This window comes from Silene latifolia, chromosome Y (assembly GCF_048544455.1).
Source record: "Silene latifolia isolate original U9 population chromosome Y, ASM4854445v1, whole genome shotgun sequence".
NCBI lineage: Eukaryota > Viridiplantae > Streptophyta > Magnoliopsida > Caryophyllales > Caryophyllaceae > Silene > Silene latifolia.
This window is the reverse complement of record NC_133538.1, coordinates 411,787,693-411,811,964: the sequence shown is the minus strand read 5'-3', so window position 1 is coordinate 411,811,964 and position 24,272 is coordinate 411,787,693. Positions and strand designations below refer to the sequence as shown.

General features: G+C 36.1%; 1 protein-coding gene and 1 pseudogene across 1 annotated transcript; both read left to right on the top strand.

The window, feature by feature from the left end:
• Positions 1-7,232: 7,232 nt before the first annotated feature.
• On the top strand, positions 7,233-8,891 carry LOC141632329 (uncharacterized). The gene is made up of 4 exons (XM_074444883.1): positions 7,233-7,660; positions 7,912-8,065; positions 8,289-8,371; positions 8,438-8,891. Exons 1-4 carry the CDS (start codon positions 7,233-7,235, stop codon positions 8,889-8,891), a joined length of 1,119 nt encoding a protein of 372 aa, XP_074300984.1.
• Positions 8,892-8,897: 6 nt separating this feature from the next.
• LOC141632327 (glutathione S-transferase L3-like) overlaps positions 8,898-24,272 on the top strand; it is a 61,152-nt pseudogene continuing 45,777 nt past the window's right edge.

Below are 24,272 nucleotides of genomic sequence, written 5' to 3'. Positions count from 1 at the left end.
TAGTTTCTAACAGCCCACAAACTCCTAAATTATTCGAATGCAAAAACCATCTAATATCCTTATGTTTTTTACACTATTCATACCACGCACGTTCCAGAAACCTATACTACCCATTCTCAATGACAAGGCCTTGCTCCCCTGGTTCCTCTTCAATTACTTGATATTGCACAGAATGCTCAAGCACCTCTAAGAAAGTTCTCCTGCCACTTCCCATGCTCATTCCCCCTTGTCTAGTAAAAAAGAAAGGGAGATTGATCTCATAGGAGCGGAGTTCTGATTTGATTAAGGAGATAACAGTCCAGGAAATTCTTGATGCTTTAAATTCTATTTCAGTTAATAAAGCTTCTGGCCCAGATGGGTATACTTGTAATACTACGGTTTTCCGAAGCCTGGTACTCGGCCGAGTATGGCCTACTTGGTCGAGTAAAGTGTGTTGTTTATCCTATTTGGCTACTGCCCAGGAACACTCGGCCGAGTATATGGAATACTCGACCGAGTAGTGGGTACTCGGCCGAGCATACCGGATACTCGACCGAGTATCCGGTCTGATGGGTGTTATTTTCCGTGGTTTGGTTAAGGTAATTAGAGATTATATAAATTATGTTTACAGTTTCTAAATTATTTTTACCAAAACCTAACGATGTTAATATCTCTCTCTAATCACCCTAATCTCTCTCAAGGCTAATTGGTCGATCGCAAGTCTACACTTCCGTCTTTTGTCTCGATTTCGTTGGTGAGTCTCTGGTGCTTTGTAATCAGTTAATAGATTGTCTTTAGGGTTTTGCCCTAATGATTGTTTTGGGTTAATTTGGGGATTGTTGATTATAATTGTTGTAGGTGACGATCTGGTATTTGTTATGCACATTGTATGATTGATTGCAGCATAGCGGATTGCGAAAAGTTAGGGTTTCCCTACTCAGTTCCTGTTTAATTGATTTTAAGTTTGTATTGCAATTGTGGTAATTGTTGTTGTGATTATCTGTTGTTGTTGGAGTATTGGAGTTGGTGGTGGTGTTGTGGTGATTGATGATGATGATGGTTCGCGAGGTGCGTCCTCGGCTGAGTGGAGTCACTTGTGGGAGTGGCTTCACGCCCTAGTTTTGCCCTCCGTGGAACCCGCCACGGGAGGGGATGTGCACATTAATGGGACAGGGTTATCTCTCGTTGATGAGCGGGGTTTAGTGGGGATTGGCTGCGGTCCCCCACTGGCGGCGAGGAGTACCTGTTGCGATGGGTAATCTGGCAGGACTACACACCTCGGTGTGTAGTCAGTGATTGTGTGTGATTGGGAGACGGAGGTAGATGTTGATCAACTAATTACCTTATCATACTTATCTTACTTTGATTATTCAGTAACTGACCCCGTGTTATTTTATAAAATCTGTGGTGATCCATTCGGGGATGGTGAGCAGATTGTGATAGGTGATGCAGATGTTTAGCTATGGGGCAGTCATGGGGAGTCACCACTTCGAGTCTAGCTTCCGCTGTTACAAGTTTAGTTGTCTTTGATTTCGGTTGTATTGAGACCTTATACTTTTATTTTCAGTTGGTCTGAGATAATGTAATCGCTAACTCTTTATACTTTAATAAATATGTTTTTGGATTGTTGCTTTTGATATATACTTACCTCGGGCAACCGATATGGTAACAGCCTTGCATTCTAAGGTAGACCTTGGTAATGTACCTTGGTATGAGGAGGTGTTACAAAGTGGTATCAGAGCCGATGATTCCGGCACCTAAAACTAGTGAACCCAATGAACTTAGGAAGTCTAAATAAAATGAAGTCGGGGAGAGTTGTTTGGAGCAATCGTAAAGACTTAGGAGATGTCCCGAAGTCGCATTAAGGCCCTTAAGATCTCAAGCCGGTCACATGGGGGGAAACTGTTGTATGTTTGAGTCATGTATGTTTGATACCTATAACATGAATCTTGTGAAGTTGTTGGAGGAATGGTGAAAGTGTTGGAACGTGGTAATATATGAAGGATGAATTGTGAATTTTTATACGATAGATCTTGAGCATGATATATGTCGAGCATGTTACCTGTTTAATACGTGGCTTTCAAAATAGTAGTGGTTCATGTGTATATGATTATGATGATGTTAATGTTTGGTATGTTGGTAGTAGCATATGATTAAGGTCATGCGTCTATATATATATGAATGTCGTGTTTAATTTTCATGTGGGCATAATAAGAGTTCAATTATGTACTGGTTTCTTGAAGTATTGAGTTGTTGTTATTGCCTTATGCATGTTCAAATTGTTTTGGTTTAGAAAATTTGATTTGTATGAAGACCGATTATGGAAGGGCTATCTTAAAACTGTCATAAGTCGAGTTCTAGAAATGATATTGTTGTAATTCCAATTGCAGGTAATATCTTGTCTTCTTGCGATTCTATCGATAGGTCACATGCCCAAAATAACCAAGTAATGAGTGAGATATGACTGTTTTACGAAAACTGGACGGTGCTGAGAACTGTGCCGATACTTGACCGAGAAGGCCCTACTCGGCCGAGTATATTTCATACTCGACCGAGTATTCCATATTCAGCCGAGTATTCTTCCTATGATAATTCTGTTCAGCTTATGGTGTCGTGAACTCGGCCGAGTAGTCTCATTACTCGACCGAGTACACTGTACTCGACCTAGTATGCTATGTACTCGACCGAGTACCTCTGTGGGCGGTCGTTTTGAGTCGGTGGCTATGATCTTACATTTGCTTTGAGTTATTGCCTATGTTCTTAAATTCATATTGAGTCATTGGCTATGTTTTTTTATATGTTCTTACATTTGTTTTGAGTCGTGGGGTATGTGCACACGTATGTTTTAAGTCTTAAAGCATTCTTTTATATACGTGACGGTCTTGATACGTAAGTTACCGGATGTTATGATATGGAGAATGCCGGCTTATGAGGGATATGTGTTGGATATGAAGGATATGAGTTATATGTGGTTGTGAGGGATAGTGGGAAAAAAAGGAAAGGGCAGAATGATGAGCTAATCGAGGTAAAGAGCATGTTTTGTGAGATATGATGAGTGATATAGTCGTGTGTTGAGTAATATAAAAGTAAGTGTATATGGGCAAGGGTGAAGTAAGTGTAAAGAAACGTTAGAATGAAAGATTGGGATGAGGAATATGAATAGTGACATAGTGGTATATGTAAGGATTTATGGAGAGAGACGGTTAGGATTGAGTTGCTTAAGGATATATGTAATGAAAGGTTGTTATAGAGGGATAGAGGAGAGGGGTATGTAGTGAACTTAGATGGAGTTACGTCGCGACGTCGATTTGTAGATAGTGACTGAGTTTTGGAGTTTGGATTATCATGAGGTGAGCCTAGTGTATAATTCTTTGGGCAATTAACGATATGAGGTGAATGGTTGGTTTTCTAGGGATACGAAAGGGATATATAACTAATTAAAGGGTAACCGTTAGTTGTGGGGACTTGATGGTGACAAGTGCGAATGAATAGTATGATGGGAGAGGATCAGTAATCAGAAAGAAAGAGAAGATATCGATATGAATTAATGGAATTTGATTTGTGGAGCAACAAGAAGGTAATTGGATTATTAAGGAGTTAGGTAGAAGAAGGAAGAAGATAAATTATTAAGCGGTATTACTGGATGGAGGTAAATTGGGAGAACGTTGATCAAAGTTATGGGACATGAAAATAAGGAATCATGGAAAGGCAAGACAACATTATGAGACGATGTGAGTTAATAGTTATATAGGAATTCAGGACGACATGTTAGCCGTCGGTTTTGAGGTATTAAGGGAGTAAGAAGTTGGCAGAGTGTTTATGCGATATGAAATTTTGGTGGATTAGGTTACGACGCGATAAAGGATAGAATTGGAAATAATGATGAGGTAGATTTTGTTGATTGATTTAATGTTCGTTATTTTGGATGATAAACAAAGCGCGGAAACGGATTGTTATATTAAGAAGTGATAGTAAGAGAGTAGTCGCATGAAGGATGTTGGTGTCATAGTATTGTCACTAGCGGTTGAGGATGATGTTACATTAGGAAAGTTAGTTGTCCTAATGGGGTTGATTCTGTGGAGATTGATCAGTATGTATGGTTGTGAGGGAGTACAAGATGTGGATATATGAGGTGTTCGCTGGAAGTTGGGTACTGATGTTATGGCTACGTTTGTCGGGGGGTGATAATTGTGTGTATGAGAGGATATGTTATGAAGGGCACCTGAGTTAAGTTCGGATGATAGGTATTCATTATCAAGTGGTAACTTACGTGATCAGGATTGGCTAGTTAGATTCAATTATGGGTCCATGAGGTGTGTAAAACTTTGTGTGAGGTTCTGACCTCACGAGTAATGGTGTGGTGTGATAGTTACGAGTCGTTATATGTGTATTCTGCGTCATATGTTATACTTATATGTGTATGTATGATATCTGTAAGTAAAGGTGTGAGGTTCCGACCTCAAGAGTCATAGTATGGATGGTATTCATAAGGTTATTATCTGTTATTCCGTGTAGTATGCTGCATTGTGATCTAGTAGAGCGGTTTTAAGAAAGTCTTCTAGTGAAGGAAGTTGTACTCAGTCAATGTTATGAGATTGTAAAAGTTGTGATGGCTATCGATGTGGTTGTTGTGAACTGTGCACGGTAATTCGTGTTGTGATACGAGTATCTTCGTGTTGTCATAGATCGTTATTTGTTTAATGTTATTTCTTGTCAGTGTCGGTCGGGGCATATAGACCGTTGCTTTGTTTTCCGATGTTTCTTACCAGTGTCGGCTTGGGAGTGAGTATAGAGTATGATATGAAAGAGAGTTGGGTATGGTTTTGTTGTTGTTATGGTATAGTAATATTTTGTTAATGAGACACAGTAGTGAGAGGTTGTTGGAGTACTTTTGATCTTGTTTTAGTTGAGGCATTGGTGGACATAGTTGTGGCAAGAGAATTGTGGACCATGTGTGGTATTAAACTGGAACTACATGTGGTTTAGCACCTTTTCTTGGGACAGTGAGTACGGAGTTTTAGGACTTAGTATCATGTCAAGTCAAGAGTGAGTTTTGTGGTAATAAAAGAGGTGAACTTGAGAAGCTAATGAGAGTGTGTGTAATAATCATGGATTTTGAGTTAAGATCGTGGAGATGAGTGTATATGTATATAGAAGTATGTCATTTTGCGGTAATGTGGAAGAGATGGAGTAATGGTGATACTGAGGATTTCATGTTATATGTTATGTGAGTACAGAATAATTGGAGGCACGAGAACTATGAGTGAAAGAGAGCCCTGGATATAGGAGTGGTTATAGGTCTTGAGGTTATAGTGGGTAATCGTTGACATGCGATGGTAATGAGGTTTATGGGAAGTATAGCAAAGGACCTAGTATTAGTGAGTTACGGGGACGTAACATGTATCTTAAGAGGAGTAGGATGCGACAAACAGAGTTTGATGGTTGTACATGTTATAGTAAAATTGGAAGTTTGAGTGTTGGTGTAGAGTAAAAGATGGATTTGTGTTGGAGTTGATTTTATTACGGGTAATGGTAGTGCTAGTAGTAGTATGATGTTTACGAGTGTGAGTAAACTTCAAGGAAGAAGTTTGTTTTAAGGGTGGTAGAATGTAACATTCCGTTTTAATGGTTGATCTTGTACGGTGGATTGTCTTGGAATTGAGAGTGCTAGCGAGCGTTATAGAAGTGAGACAGAGTTGGCAACACTTATGTTATGGTCGTTCGATGGTATTATGGAGTTAGTATTGGGAGACTATACTGTAGTTGAGACGATATCATGAGCCATATTATGGAAAGGAGCGTGGTTGGTGGAGTTAGTGTTAGGTGTCCATGTTTTTGTAGGTTGGGTTGGAACTTCGGGGACGAAGTTCTTTTTAAGGAGGGAAGACTGTAATACTACGGTTTTCCTAAGCCTGGTACTCGGCCGAGTATGGCCTACTCGGTCCAGTAAAGTGTGTTATGTATCCTATTTGGCTACTGCCCAGGAACACTCGGCCGAGTATGTGGAATACTCGATCGAGTAGAGGGTACTCGGCCGAGTATACTCTATACTCGACCGAGTATCCGGTCTGACGGGTCTTATTCTCCGTGGTTTGGTTAAGGTGATTAGAGATTATATAAATTATGTTTACAGTTTCTAAATCATTTTTACCAAAACCTAACGATGTTAATCTCTCTCTCTAATCACCCTAATCACTCTCAAGGCTAATTGGTCGATCATAAGTCTACACTTCCGTCTTTTGTCTCGATTTCGTTGGTGAGTCTCTGGTGCTTTGTAATCAGTTAATAGATTGTCTTTAGGGTTTTTCCCTAATGATTGTTTTGGGTTAATTTGGAGATTGTTGATTATAATTGTTTTCGGTGACGATGTGGTATTTGTTATGCACATTGTATGATTGATTGCAGCATAGCGGATTGCGAAAAGGTAGGGTTTTCCTACTCAATTCCTGTTTAATTGATTTAAGTTTGTATTGCGATTGTGGTAATTGTTGTTGTGATTATCTGTTGTTGTTAGAGTATTGGAGTTGGTGGTGGTGTTGGGGTGATTGATGATGATGATGGTTCGCGAGGTGCGTCCTCGGCTGAGTAGAGTCACTTGCAGGAGTGGCTTCACGCCCTAGTTTCGCCCTCCGTCGAACCCGCCACGGGAGGGAATGTGCACATTAATGGGACAGGGTTATCGCTCGTTGATGAGCGGGGTTTAGGTGGGGATTGGCTGTGGTCCCCCACTGGCGCGAGGATTGCCTATTGCAATGAGTAATATGGCAGGGCTACACACCTCGGTGTGTAGTCAGTGATTGTGTGTGATTGGGAGACGGAGGTGGATGTTGATCAGCTGATTACCTTATCATACTTTTTTTACTTTGATTATTCAGTAACTGACCCCGTGTTATTTTATAAAATCTGTGGTGATCCATTCGGGGATGGTGAGCAGATTGTGACAGGTGATGCAGATGTGTAGCTATGGGGCAGTCATGGGGAGTCACCACTTCGAGTCTAGCTTCCGTTGTTACAAGTTTAGTTGTCTTTGATTTCAGTTGTATTGAGATCTTATACTTTTATTTTGAGTTGGTCTGAGATAATGTAATCGCTAACTCTTTATACTTTAATAAATGTGTTTTTGGATTGTTGCTTTTGATATATACTTACCTCGGGCAACCGAGATGGTAACAACCTTGCATGCTAGGATAGTCCTTGGTAAGGTACCTTGGTATGAGGGGGTTTACAATACTTCTTAATTTTTTAAGGATGCAATGGAGATTGTTGGAAATGATGTGGTGGATGCTGTTAAAGAGTTCTTCACTTTAGGGAACATGTTGAAGCAGATTATATCTACTACCCTCACACTTATATTCAAGAAAACCAGACCAGAGACTGTTGCTGATTTCAGAACCATTGCTTGCTGCAATGTGGTCTATAAGATAATTTCAATGGTGATTTGTAATAGGGTTGCTGCTGTCCTTCCTTCTATTATCAATGAAACTCAGAGTGCTTTCATTAAAGGTAGGGATATTGTGGATAATATCCTTATATGTCATGACTTGGTAAGACTCTACAAAAGGAAAGCCTGTTCTCCAAGGTGTATCATGAAGGTGGACTTGAAAAAAGCATATGAATCTATTGAGTTTAGGTTTATTGAACAAATGCTGCAAGCTTTGAAGTTTCCTGACAAGATGGTAAGGTAGATTATGGAGTGTGTATCTACTCCCTGGTTTACTTTATCACTTAATGGCTCAACATTTGGCTATTTCCAGGGGAAGAGAGGAATTAGACAAGAAGACCCAATGTCCCCCCTACTCTTTACCATTTGTATGGAGTATTTGAGCAGGGTATTAGCTGACATAACTAGCAGGGTGGACTTTAATTACCACCCTCTCTATAGGGCCTTACACCTGTCTTATATTTTGCAGATGACCTTTTGATGTTCTGCAGAGGCGACAGAGGATCTGTTTCTATCCTTCTTAGAGTCTTTGCCACCTTCTCAGCTGCTTCTGGTCTTGCAAGGAACAATGAAAATTCTGAGATATATTTTAATGGTATGGCTCCTGCTGAGGTGGATTATATGCTGCATATCTCTGGGTCTAAGGTTGGAATATTTCCTTTCGTTACCTTGGTTTACCTATCTCTTACAAGAGAATGGTTGTAGGGGACTGTACCAGATTGGTGAAAAACGTAATTGGTAGAATCAAGGGCTGAGGGGCTAGAAAAATGAGTTATGCAGGTAGACTTGTCCTCATTAAGGGTGTCATGACTCAGTTACACATATACTGGACTAGAGTATTTGTGATACCTCTTACTGTCATTGATAGGATAGAGGGAGTATGCAGAAATTACTTATGGTCAGGATCAGATCAACACTTGAAATTCCCAGCAGTGGCTTGGGAGAAAATCTGTAATGAGAAGAGATATGGGGGCGTGGACATTGCTAATGCTAGACTCTGGAGTAAGCCTGTTATAGGGAAATACACCTGTGGTTGGCATCTAAGTCTGATCACATGTGGATTAAATCGGTGGATCATGTTTATATGAAAGGAAGGGATTGGCAGGAGTACACTCCAACTACTAATTCAAGCTGGACTTGGCGCAAGATTTGTCAGGTGAAGGACATTATGAAAGCTGGGTATGTTAATGGCAACTGGTCTGCTAATAATGGGGTATACTCTGTGTCAAGTGGTTATAAGTGGTTACTTGGGCAACAGAATAAGGTACCCTGGCTTTCCCTTGTCTGGAACAAAACCAGTATTCCCAAGCATTCTTTTATTGGTTGGTTGGCTATCCAGGAGAGGCTACTGACCAAGGATCGCCTGCTCAAATTTGGTGTGATTTCTGATGGTTTATGTTTCCTCTATCATCATTATCTTGAGACACACCAACACTTGCTCTATGATTGCCATTTTAGTCAGCAGTGCTAGACTAAAATGAGCACTTGGCTTGAGCATGATCTCCCTACTACTGGCCTCATTGACTGGTGCTTAAAATGGCCGTTCAAGTCTCTTATGAAGAAGCAAATTGTGTTTGCTGCAATTGTGGCATTATGGTATCATATATGGCATGCTAGGAATATTTGTCGATTGGAAGCTATTGTCATTTCCCCTACTACTCTTGTTTGCAGGTTAAACAAGCTATTTTTAGGCGCTGTAACGATAGAAAGTGGTCTCTCAAAGCTCAACACCTTCCATGGGAACCAAAGTATGATTAATTGATAGGAGTCTGTGGACTTGTAATTTTCAGATTGGTGCGATGATTTGTAATGAACTATATATTTAAGATTTATAATATATTTCACATTCCACCAAAAAAAATATGTCGCATCGATGGAATCACGTGAAAGCAGTTACTAATTTACTTACACAAACCGCATTATAATTTAACATCATTATACATTGTAACCCTTCACCAACCATTGTAACTCTTCACCAACCATTGTTACCCTTCATCATTATACATTGTTATGGATGTATATATATATATATATATATATATATATATATATATATATATATATATATATATATATATATATATATATATATTCACACACTTTGTACATGGAAGATATTAAGAATATATTATTACATTCTCTTACATTATTTCTTCTCTTCTCATATAGATTTATAACACGTTATCAGCACGATTCTCTATTCAAAGATCGATAACAAATTTGGGAGAATCAGCAAATTTAGGTTTGTTGCAAACATATATATATTCAACTTTGATTTCGATTCATACTGAACAATTCTACCAAATTAATTTGTAAGTATTTCTATCTATACTAAATTTATATTATTATGATTCTGATACAATTTTTCTGTTGTTGTTGTGGGAAATAAATCTGTATACTTCCCTTAAACTAGAAGGATTATAACGATTTAATAAAGATGATCTAAGGTCATAAAATAAAATACATAAACATAAGTAAAAAGATTTATATTTAACCTTCGATCCTAGCAAATATGGCCTAAGAACAATATCAAAATTGATATTCGCATATTAGTTGCACCCAAGACGATCTGAGATATGCCCTTTGATTATGCTAGAAATCAATCTAAAATTTTCTGTAAAATTTAATTGTCTTTACGTTCAAGATAAAGCATTAGGGTAGAAATAATTCTCTCCCTTTCTTTTTATACAGACCGAATTACCAAGTTAATTAGGAAAGATACCACTCTCCTAATTTTCGGCCTATGTTGACCGAAATAAGGAATAAAAATTTCCTTATTTTTGGTCTTTCCAAAAATATATAATGTGTTGAATTGTCATCTAGTGAGGATCGAACCCATGACCTGTTGGTATGTGCACCCTCACTATTACCACTATGACACATTCAACTTGTTGATATTAAATACAACTGATTATATTTAATTACGAATTAACAGATTAATTCGTCCAAGCTAACCTTATATATATTTAATTTAAATATAACTTATTATATTTAATTTACGAATTGACAGTTAATTCGTCTCAACTTAATATTATTTAATTTTTATTAAATAATTATCTCATCAACACATTGACTAACTTTTTAGTCATTTTGGGCATCAATGTAATTATATTTCTATAACCACATTTCTCAAATACGTCCTATAGGTATGACCTTTAGGGACAAGTTGATCACCGCCATCTGTATGATAATAACGTCAAACTTTCTAGCAAGCCAACCGTTATTAGGTAAACGTTAATCAACTGATTAAATATACGAAGTATACCCCTGTGAACCTGTAAGAGATTTACAAATGTTATCACACTAATTTGTGGAGGACACCAGCTCCAACAAACTCCCACTTGTCCTCACAAGTGTATGTGCGATAACCGATTCTCATATCCTATAAAATTTCTCCCAGTCAATGTAAAACAATTTGCAAATCCGAATTAACAAAGGTCGTATTTTACAAGCGATCAGTATCAAGAGTGGTTTTCCCGACTAGAGAGTAACTTAACCGATAAACGAATCAACATTCGAGCATGGCCATGCATTTGATTCTACAACTCCTCGAGTGGCCCCGAGAAATAACTATACCGATAAGGGTTGGATATTTTCTTCAACTCGAATCCTGAGATGTAAGCACAAGTATGAAATGACCCGGAAAAAAATCTACTTAGCGATTACGTGTAGACCGTGAGAAAGAAACCAAAGTCACCCAAAAACTGCCTTAATCTCAAGAGACAGTTGATAGTCAAAAGAATCGACTCTAGGAACACAGTGGACGTCCTATCCACGACCTGGCACCGAATGTTATGAAACATTTAGGACTCCATTACGTTGTCACAAAAAGTTGTCCTACGAGGTATCGTCATAATCTCGTATCTGTGATCGATCAGTCAACCGTTTGACTTATGGCTCGTTGAACCCACCATCAATCGACTGCACAATATAATAGCCGGAGTTATCAGCTCACATTGGCGATTACGGACCAAAACAAATATAATGTAATTCAGTTCACTTTGTGGCGTTCAATGTTGTCAGTACAATCCACATGAAAAACAAAATATTATATATATAAAACGATGAAGTTATAAATAATATATGAAAAAGATAATGTATCAAATCCATAATCAAGTACTACAACTTAGGAACATGTTTAATTCCCATGGAATTAACATGCCCTACATGCTTATCATAATTCAACGGTTTGGTGAGAGGATCCGCGATGTTATCATCCGTCGCAATCTTGTCAATCACTATCTCTTCTTGCTCCACGTAATCACGGATCAGGTGAGCCTTCCGAAGTACATGCCTAGCTTTGTTGCTAGACTTTGGCTCCTTAGCCTGGAAGATGGCACCTCTATTGTCACAATAGATGGTGATCGGGTCATTCGAACTAGGAACTACCGAAAGCCCTTGTAAGAATTGACGCATCCATATCGCTTCCTTTGCTGCCTCCGAAGCGGCATAGTACTCGGATTCAGTAGTAGAATCTGCTACAACACTCTGTTTGGAACTCTTCCGGTGACCGCATGACACCATTAAGAGTGAAGACGAACCCGGACTGAGATTTTGAATCATCTCGATCCGTTTGGAAGCTAGCATCAGCGTAACCGGTTGCGCATAGCTTCGTATCGCCTCCATAAGTCAATACCCAATCCTTAGTCCTTCGTAGGTACTTGAGGATATTTTTGACTGCTATCCAGTGTGTTTCACCTGGAGTCTTTTGGTACCGACTCGTCATACTCAATGCATATGCCACGTCTGGACGTGTGCATATCATGGCATACATAATCGATCCTATTGCAGATGCATAAGAAACACGACTCATGCGCTCAATCCCATCAGGCGTCGTGGGTGACTGAGACTTACTCAACTGCATCCCAGTCGTCATAGGAAGGTTCCCCTTCTTGGAGTTGGTCATGCTGAACCTCTCAAGAACCTTATCCAAATAAGACTCCTGACTAAGTGATAACGTCCGTCGTGATCTATCTCGGTAGATACGGATTCCCAAAATACGCTGTGCCTCACCCAGATCTTTCATCTGGAAATGGTTCTTCAACCATTCTTTAACCGAAGATAGGAGAGGAATGTCATTCCCTATCAAGAGTATGTCATCGACATACAATATCAAGAATACAATCTTGCTCCCACTCGACTTGATATATAAGCATGGTTCCTCGACCGATCGAGTGAAGCCATACTCTTTTATCACTTGGTCGAAACGATGATTCCAACTCCGAGAAGCTTGCTTAAGTCCATAAATGGAACGCTTAAGCTTGCATACCTTCTTAGGATGTTTAGGATCTATGAAACCTTCGGGTTGCACCATGTACAACTCTTCCTCCAAATAACCGTTTAAGAAGGCGGTTTTCACATCCATTTGCCAAATCTCATAATCATGAAATGTGGCAATCGCTAAGATTATCCGAATGGAACGTAGCATGACTACAGGTGCAAAAATCTCATCATAATGCAATCCTTGCACTTGAGTGAAACCTTTTGCCACAAGTCGTGCCTTAAAGATATCTGGTTGCGCGTCTACAGAACGCTTTATTTTGTAAAGCCATTTGCACTGTAGAGGTTTTACCTTATTAGGTAAATCAACTAGATCCCATACGTTATTCTCATACATGGAGTCCATCTCGGATTGCATGGCTTTGAGCCATAGCTTTGAGTCGGAACAGGCCATAGCACCTTTATAGGTTGCGTGTTCATTACTTTTTAGAAGTAAAACGTCATTCTCCTCGACCATACCAATGTATCTGTCCGGAGGATGAGAGTCTCTACCCGACCTCCTAGGTTCCTCAGGAATATTAACCGTATCATCAGTTGGAGGTACAGCTTCCTCCATCTATTCCTCGGTTGTTGGTTCTGGAATCTCCGACAGCTCGAAGGTTCTATTACTCGACTTGTTCTCGAGAAATTCTTTCTCTAAGAACGTCGCACTAGCCGCAACAAAAACTCGATGTTCGGTTGGCGAATAGAAGTAATGACCAAATGTTCCTTTTGGATAACCTATAAAGTATGTCTTGACCGATCGCGAGCCGAGCTTATCCTCGTGTCTCCACTTGACATATGCCTCGCAGCCCCAAACCCGAATAAAGGACAAGTTAGGGACCGTTCCCTTCCACATTTCATATGGAGTCTTGTGGACAGCTTTAGTCGGACTTCGGTTAAGTATAAGAGCACATGACAAAAGAGCAAAACCCCATAATGAATCAGGCACTACCGTGTGAGTCATCATGGATCAAACCATATCAAGTAAGGTTCGATTTCTCCGTTCGGACACACCATTTAATTGAGGTGTTCCAGGTGAAGTTAACTGCAAAACGATTCCACAGTCTTTAAGGTGTTGATCAAACTCATTTGCAAGATATTCGCCATATCGATCTGAACGGAGTGCTTTAACCTTTCTACCCAGTTGGTTTTCAACCCTATTCGAGTATTCCTTGAATTTCTCAAAGGACTCACTTTTATGCTTCATTAAGTAGACATATCCGTATCTACTCAAATCGTCCGTGAAAGTGATAAAATATCTATAGCCATCTCTAGCGGTAATTGACATAAGTCCACATACGTCCGTATGTATGAGTCCTAATAGGTCACTAGCGCGCATTCCAACACCTTTGAAGGAAATTCGAGTCATCTTGTCAATGAGACATAATTCACACGTGCCATATGCAGAAAATCCGAATGAGGGAATAGTCCCATTATCGACGAGTTTCTTTACGCGTTTCTCATTTATGTGTCCCATTCGACAATGCCATAGATAGGTTTGATCTTTGTCACCAACCTTTAATTTCTTATTATTCATGTGTAATATTTACGTGGTTTGATCTAAGATATAAATTCCATTCATGGAAACTGCTTTGCCATAAATCATTTCATTAAAAGAGAAAATAAAACTATTATCCTTTATTGAAAATGTAAAACCGTCTTTAGCAAGTACGGAAACAGAAATAATGTTCTTAGATAAACTGGGTACATAGTAACAGTTATTTAAAGATAACTCAAAACCACTAGGGAGTTGGATTACATATGTTCCCTTCGAGGCAAGCAGCCTACTCGTGCTCCATTCCGACTCGCAGTCCACATCACCTTTTTCGAGAGGTATGATGTTCTTTAGGCCCCGCAAATGATTACACAGATGAGAACCACAACCAATATCAAGTACCCAAGTTCCGAAACTTGCATAGTTAATCTCAATCATATGAATATAAGATGACATACCAACAGGAACGACGCGGCCTGCCTTGATGTCCTCACGGTAGACGGGACAGTTCCTCCTCCAATGTCCAGTCTTGTGACAATGGTGGCACTCTATGTCACCGCCGTTGCTCTTTGTCTTGCCCTGTGAGCCACTAGTCTCACCAGGCGCACTCTTACCGTTTCCTGGCTTCTTAAACTTTGGCTTACCTACAGCTAGGTCGCCATGAGCCTTGCCCTTACCTTTACTCTTGTTGTGAATCGTGAGAACATCCTGCTTCATGCTCCCACTCAATTTCATATCCTTCTCGGTCTGTACGAGAAGGGAGTGTAGCTTATGAGGACTCTTTTTCAAGTCATTCATGTAGTAGTTCGCCCTGAAAAGGGCAAAACCATCGTGACGAGAATGAAGCATTCGGTCAATGACAATGCTCTCACTGATTCTACAATTCAGTGACTCCAGTTTCTCGACATTCTCAATCATGTGAAGAATGTGTGGGCTAACCGGTTGGCCCTTCTGGAGTTTCGCATCAAAGAAGCGACAGGTATGCTCATAGGTAACGATTCTCGGTGCCTTTGAGAACTCGTTAGTGAGCGTGGTGAAATCTTGTTTGCACCTTGGGCAATGAAGCGTCTCTGCAAATTGGTTTCCGTTGCAAAGATGAGTACGTTCTTTATCGCACCCACTTCCATAACGAAATCACTATAAGCGAGTGACTCGTTGATTCCTGCATTTGGGCCTGGGTTGACCGGTATTGGCTCGATTAAATACCCGAGCTTACATCGTCGGCGAGTGGCGCATTCCGATGCCGCCTCCCAGCATCGCAAAATTGGACCCATCATTCTTGATCGAGTGGGTGATTCATTTGGTCCATGAACATTTTAAGCCAGGACGAACGATCTAGTGTGGCACTAGGCATTGGGATTGCGTTATTTCCAGCCATTTTTTGTAACAGTATTATTGATAATAAGCGTGTTCTACACTGCGAAAGAAGAATAAAATAATAAGCATGTGCATCGTTTTTATTTTAAGTCTAATGAACTAATATCATAACGCGAAGACTCAAAACATTTATACAATTGACCTCCCTCAAGAATTATATAAATGACCCCAAGATGCAATTCTCTGTAAATTGATAAGCTAACCTTTTAGCTAATTCTACCGTTAGAATTCTTGGTCGATAAATTTCTGTAAATACTATCTTTAGTCCATCATAATCCCGAGAAACTCTTAGGACTATGATGTTGAGGTAAACTAAGTCAACACAACTACTTACCCAACGTAGAAGGGTCATATTAGGCCTACCGACGAAGAAAGGATTCATAGATGTTTGCCCTTATAAAGACTAATCTCAATTTCCCTTTTAGAGGAAGATCCCATCAACTTTTTAATTCATTTTAAGTGAACTATTATCTAGCATGCGAGAATGATTTAAACTAAAGTGATGGCTTATAGACTGTGACATTTGAATGTCCATGAAAACTTAACATACAACTATATGAGTCAATTTTCATGCATTTTAGTAGTAGGTGGTTTGGTTTTAGGCGGAATATGATGCAATTACTAGCATGTGAATGAAAAGCAATAAAATGAAAAACGTAAAAAAAACAGTAAAAGTCCTAGTGTGGCCTATCCTATCAAAATGAACAATAAATACAAGTTTGGAATCCATCCTTGGACCCGAGAAGCTTGTGTTGATGTTCCATCTTGATCCATGTAGCGGGAGTGAGCTTGAATTTTCATCTTTAGTCTTCTTTGAAATTACAATAAATAAAATTACATAATTGACCTATTAATTACATTCTAATTTCAAAAACCCAAAACTAAAATAAAGGAGATTCGAGATCTCATAATTACATAAGAAATCATGTTTCCTTCATTACGAAAACATGATTGACTAAGGCCACACTAAGTATTACAAAATACAACCGATTGCAAAAATAAATACGTAAATAAAATTCATTCATTCGATTCATTCAACAAAAATAAAAGCATCAACTAAAATAAATTAAACAAACATAATACAATACATTAATTATGTTGATTAATTTATCCAAACCACCTATTTAAGTTAAATTAAGTGACAATTCCGCAATTTAATCACATTAATTTCATTCTCAATCCATATTAAACTTGTAATATGAATTCTATCCGTCAAAATTTTAAACTGCTTTAAAATAACTCGGTATCATTAAATTGTGAACCGATTCACAATAACTAATTGGCCAAAATAAAAAAAAAAAACAAATTCAATTTTTTTTTAAATTGGTCATGGCTGAAAAAAACAAAAAATGTTTTTTTTTTTATATATTTTTTCAGCTGTCAAGGCTGAATAAAAAAAACCCTTTCCTATTTTGATTCGGTAAATAGGAAAAACTTTCCATAAATTTTTTTTTCTCTCTTTTTCGGCAAAAAGGCAACAAAAAAAACTTTCTTAATTTTTTTTATTTTTCTCGGTTTACCAAAAATAAAATGAAAATAAAGTTTTTTTTTTTCGGTAAACCCTAAAAAAAAACGGCCTCCTTTTTTTTTCTTTTTGCGGCAATATGCCCTAAAACAAGATTTGATGACTAAATTGTTTACCTTTGCTATTAGAACATGATGCATATGAAATAATAAACATGATTAATTTATATGCCAAAAACTATATAGCAAAAATAATCTTTTTATCATAAACATGACGATTCCATTTAATTTTAACTTAATCTGCATTAAATCAAAACTACCAATTCTTCATATGATAATTTTAACTGATTATAAACTATAATATGAAAAATAGAATGGAAAAATATCATCAAACTGAAAGAAAAAAAACGGCAAGAAAAAACGGCACAAAGATTTTCGAACCACAAAAAAAAACCGAAACCCTAATTTTTTTTTTTCGAAAATCCTATTGTTCACATACAAATTTTATGAAAATCATCAAAATTAAAATCGTAGCCTAGTGCTCTGATACCACTTGTGGGAAATAAATCTGTATACTTCCCTTAAACTAGAAGGACTATAACGATTTAATAAAGATGATCTAAGGTCATAAAATAAAATACATAAACATAAGTAAAAAGATTTAGAATTAACCTTCGATCCTAGCAAATATGGCCTAAGAACATTATCAAAATTGATATTCGTCTATTAGTTGCACCCAAGACGATCTGAGATATGCCCTTTGATTATGCTAGAAATCAATCTAAAATTTTCTGTAAAATTTAATTGTCTTTGTGTTCTTGTGATGAGAAAGAAGAGGCTAGGTCAAGAAAAAACATTAGGGTAGAAATAATTCTCTCCCTTTCTTTTTATATAGACCGAATTACCAAGTTAATTAGGAAAGATACCACTCTCCTAATTTTCGGCCTATGTTGACCGAAATAAGGAATAAAAATTTCCTTATTTTTGGTCTTTCCAAAAATATATAATATGTGTTGAATTGTCATCTAGTGAGGATCGAACCCATGACCTGTTGGTATGTGCACCCTCACTATTACCACTATGACACATTCAACTTGTTGATATTAAATACAACTGATTATATTTAATTACGAATTAACAGATTAATTCGTCCAAGCTAACCTTATATATATATTTAATTTAAATATAACTTATTATATTTAATTTACGAATTGTGATTAATTGTCTCAACTTAATATTATTTAATTTTCATTAAATAATTATCTCATCAACACATTGACTAACTTTTTAGTCATTTTGGGCATCAATGTAATTATATTTCTATAACCACATTTCTCAAACACGTCCTATAGGTGTGACCTTTAGGGACCAGTTGATCACCGCCATCTGTATGATAATAACGTCAAACTTTCTAGCAAGCCAACCGTTATTAGGTAAACGTTAATCAACTGATTAAATATACGAAGTATACCCTTGTGAACCTGTAAGAGATTTACAAATGTTATCACACTAATTTGTGGAGGACACCAGCTCCAACAGTTGTATGCATTCACTTGTATATTTGAATTCATTTGTTCACATAATCATTTCATGTATATAATCATAAGTTTTAAACATATTTAATTATTTTTATAGTCCTATAGTAGATGCGCGAGGTATCTATACTTTGCTTATGCATGAGTCAATATTTTATTGCCCCAAGATTGTTGATGCTCGAATGCTTAGGAGCACTCACTACTACAGATACATGCTATAACAACGGTCAAAAACTGTTGTTATATAAAAAAGCGGACGTTGTTAAAGCGTCCGTTGTTAAAGGTTGTAACAACGGTTGGTTTATCTAAGAAACCCATTGTGAAAACTATTAACAACGGTTAAAAACCGTTGTCGTTACAAGACATTCATTGTGGAAAGTGTGACTAATTATTGGTGGGAAAGTTATAACAACGGTTACAATAGAAAAAACCGTTGTTATAACTAAAGACAACGGGTTTTTTTTAAATAACCGTTGTTGATTTTTTAAAAAAAATATATATATTACTAGATGCATGCATTATTACTGCCCCTTTATGCTTCCGATGCATAATATGCAATATTACTGCCAAATTCCTCCATATGAAAGGACACAATATATGGAATGAGAAGGGTTATAAGATTTGGCACAACTTCCTAAACATATTAATTAAAAAACAACTCAAACGACATATTACTAAGTATAAATTCATGCATTATCTCAATAACCATTCCATTATATCACTATCTCCACCCTAAACCTCAAACCCTAAATCTTTAAAACCTAATAAACTTCAAACTTCCTTCAACAATGAATGATACCGTTCGTAATACATGCATTATGACCGAGTACAACAAGAGTTTCATCCGCCGGTTGCTGGAAATCGAGAGGAGGTACAGGAGCTACCTTGAGGAAGCTCGGATCGCACTCAAGGACGCCAAAAAAATGGCTTGTTAGAGCCGCAGATAATGCAGCTATATGACGATATAGCATCTGCAGAACGAAACCTCCAAATAGCAGAGGAGAGGATGAATATCATAGAAGAGAATGCATCCTTATATGAACATCTAAGAATTGTATTTTTAGCAATGAAATAAGTTTATATGTATATATATATGTATATATATATATATATATATATATATATATATATATATATATATATATATATATCAATTAATTAAGTTTATGCATTCCTCTCCATCATCTTCTTCTTTATTTTATTTTATTTAATTTATTTTACTAATAAACACAGAAAAACTAATTAAGCGAATAATAATTAGAGAAAGAACAATAATGATCTAGAAAAACACATGCAAATAAAATAATTAGAGAAAGAACAATAATGACGGAGATGACAAAACCTAAAACCATAAAGCGGTAGATATTACCTGATAATTAGAGAAAGAAAGAGACGATGACAACAACAGTGACGGAGATGATAAAGCGACGATGAGAAAGAGACGATGAGATAATCCTGGGTTTATTGTGACATGAGAAAGAGTCCAAAGAGTAGCATGATTTGTATGGCTAAGCTATAATCTTTGCCTCTATAATATAGGTGGACAATTAGACATAAAACGTACATTATGTTTGACACACTTTCAAGATATAGCACCAACAGCTAACATAAAACCAAATCCTATATCCGGTTTTCATATCATCAAACACAACCTCCAAGGTCTAGTAAACTTCAGCATACATCAAACAACACTATCATAAGCAATATTCTACATAGTATTCTCATCAAGTTTACTTTAAGGACAACATTCATTCTTACTTAAAATTTCACTTTTAGATATGAGAGTTACACTAGGTTTACTCAACATTTCTCCTTGAGATAATCCTAACATTCTGTTAGACATGTCACAAACAATCTTAATACCAAGTATTTCCTCCAATTCACAATAAACCTCCCATTTCATTTTGGCACAAAAATTAAGGAAACGCACTACCCCACCATATAATTAAATTTGGACCACACAAATACACTACCCCACCATACAATTAGATTTGGACCACACAAACACTTACTAAAAAAGGAAATAGGGAGGTTATTGTGAATAACCGAAAAAAGAAATATGGAGGTTTATTGTGAATTGGAGGGAGTACAAAACATACTTCCCCCAAATCGTTCATGTCGAAGATAATGAAAATATTTGTTTTTGTGTCATGCAACAAACCAAGATCATTACAAACAAGTAAAATATTATCAACATAAAGAACAAGGAATATCAATTCAATATCCTCCCACTGATCTTGTAATATCATTAATATTTTCAACAAGTCTATTAAAATTCACAAACTTATAAAACTTCATACACAATTGACAAGAAACTTGTTTCAATTCATAAATTGATTTCTTCAATTTATAAATCATTCAAAAAAGAACAATGACAATATCCATTTTAATATAACTTTAAATCATGAACAATGAAAGACCTAAGAATCCTTTGAAGTAATAGGTGAAACTGTTTCATTTAAATTAACACCTTCTCTTTTAGTATAACCCTTTGTCACAAATCTCTCCTTAGGTTTCTTAACAACACCTTTAAAATCCAACTTTATTTTTCGCACCAAAAAAAAAAATCCAACTTTATTTTTGAGATTCACTTTACACCCGACTGGATTAAAAAAAAAAAAAAAAAAACCACAGGAGTGACAGTTAACTCCTAAACTTTATTATGTATCTTATCGATTGCATCTCATCATACATATATAACCTCTATTATTATTATTATTATTATTATTATTATTATTATTATTATTATTATTATTATTATTATTATTATTATAGTAATAAATAAATTATAACTCTACAATGAGTATGATTTTTATGGCAAGGGACAATTATCATTAATATAGGAATGACGCAAGACGTGTTCTAATACAATGCAACTATAACTCTACAATAATTATATTTATGATAGGACTCTATTAATCATATGGTTTATTATCTCTTTGTTAATTTAATATAGCTGGTATCTTAATCAGTTAATTGTAAAATTAGGTAATTCATTATAATTGGAGACTCTGGTATCGTATTTTTCTTTGGGAAAGGAGAAGAGCTTCTGCCCACAGCCGTTGATTCTACTTCTGAGTTCTGACCCACCTCCAATTTTTGTTGGCACAACAAGGTACCCTTTAATTATATATATTATTTTATATTATAAATTTGAATTTAATTATATATATTTTATATTATTTTATATTATAAATTTGAATGTGAGTATTTGTGACAACACAAATTGGTTTCAGGTTGTACATTTCTTACACTTGCCCATATGCTCAAAGAGTATGGATCACCCGCAATTGTAAGGTCAGTCAGTCGGTCAACCGAATCCGAATCCGAAATATTCATTTATTGTGCTCATATCGTTTACTAGTACATTTCTGTAAAACAGGGATTACAAGATAAGACCAAGTTGGTGCCAATTGATTTAAAAAACAGGCCTGCTTGGTACAAACACAAAGTTTACCCGCCAAACAAGGTCAGTATAAGAGTATTCTATTTTTTTTTTTTATATTTGGGATATTCTATATGGTACCCTTAATTTTTTGACTTTCTATAGGGTACTCCTACACTTATTAAAACATATATGATGCCGCTAATTGTTGTCATTATCACTAAGTGTATCCCTAAACTTTATTTTCCATCAATTAAACTCAGTTTTAGGCGCTAAGTGATTAATTGGATGCGTAACCAAGCTTGGCATTTATCATCCCATGACATAAGGACTCTATTAGGCTCAATATCCATCTTTGGACGTGATAATTTGGCAAGGATTCAATAAATTTTCCGTCAAAAACTTTTTAGCCCATATATATCTGTTGCAGCTTGTGTCCTCCACAAATTAGTGTGATAACATTTATAAATCTCTTAAAGGTTCACAAGGGTATACTTCGTATTTTATCAGTTGATTAACGATTACCTAATAACGGTTGGCTTGCTAGAAAGTTTGACGTTATTATCATACTGATGGCGGTGATCAACTGGTTCCTAAAAGTCACACCTAAAGGATGTGTTTGAGAGATGTGGTTATGGAAATGTAATCATATCGATGCCTTATATGACTAAACAGTTAGTCAACGTGTTGATGAGACGATTATTTAATGCCGATTAAATAATATTAGCTGAGACGAATTAACTGTCAATTCGTAAATTGAATATAATAAGTTATATTTAATTAATGTATATAATGTTAGCTTGGAGGAATTAATATGTTTAAATGTAATCAGTTATATTTAATTAGCAAGTTAAAGTATATATTATACGATATTGTCACAGACCGGCATTAATAAATCCACTGCAAGCTGTTGTGTGTAGACTTATTAATACGGAATGATATTGACAATTTATAAATAATACATTTTATACATTTTGTATACTACCAAAATAAGAAGATTTAATCTCCTTATTTTTGGTAAGTAGAAAAATCGGAAAAAAGAGAAAATAATTTCTCTTAATTTCGGTTAGATGGGCCGAATTTAGGGAAAATAAGATCTCCCTCATTCACATTTATTTTTCGACACAATAAGAGGAGTAGAGAGATTAATTTTCTAACAGAATTCTGACCTAGCCTCCTCTCATCAAAGAAAACACAATAAACCTAAAATTTTACAGAAAATTTGGGGATCGATTCTAGCAAGAAGCAAAGGGCATATCTCATATCGTCTTGGGTACAACTGATAGGTGAATATCATTGCGATATTGTTCTTAGGCCGATTTTATTAGGACCGAAGGTTGTTTCTTCATTCTCTACTTTTGTTTATGCAATTTATTTTATGACCAGTTATCATCACAATAAATTCGTTATAATCCTTAAAGTTAAAGGGATGCATACAGATAAATCCCACAAGTGGTATCAGAGCCAAGGCCACGATTTTATTTTGCTGATTTTCATAAATGAATTTAGCAAAAGAGCAAAGGAATTTCGAAAAGAAAAAAAAAAGGTTTCGGCTGAAAAAAAAAAATTTTACCGAGAGGAATTTTTTTTTTGCCGTCTGTTTTTTTGTTTTTTTTCTTTGTTTGATGATTTATTTCCATTTTGATTTTTCATATTGTTGTTTTAATCAGTTAAAATAATCATATGATAAATTGGTAGATGTTTGATTTAATGAAGATTAAGTTAAAATGTAAATGGAATCGTCTTGTTGTTGATGATAAATTGTTTTTTGCTATATTGTTTTTGGCATAAATGGTTCTAAATTGTTGTTTAGAATCATGTTTCATAAATTTACATGTTTAAATCATAAGATGAATATGCCAATCTTGTTAATAGCAACAATAAACGATTTTGTTCATCAATATCATGTTTTTGCAATTTAGGGCATATTGTCGAATTGATAAAAAATTAGGGTTGTTTTTCGCTTTTTTATCAGTCGTGTATAATAAAAAAAAAACTGTTTTATTTTTATTTTTGGCTTAAACCGTGAGCTATAAAAAAAAAGGGTTGTTTTTCTTTTCGGTTTTTTCAGAATTGTCGAGGAAGGAAATATATTTTTTTTTTGGGTTTCTGTTTTTATTTCAGCCGAGCTGGAAAAAAAAAATCTGTTTTTTTTACTGTTTTGCCGAGACTATAAAAAAAAACGGGGTTTCTTTTGTTTTTGTTGTTTTTGGCCAATAATTATAATTATACATTACTTTTATAATGTATGATTGCATGTTTTTGAAACAGTTCAAAAATTTGAAGATACCTAATTATTTTAAAGAAGTTTAAAATAATGTTGGATTAAATTCA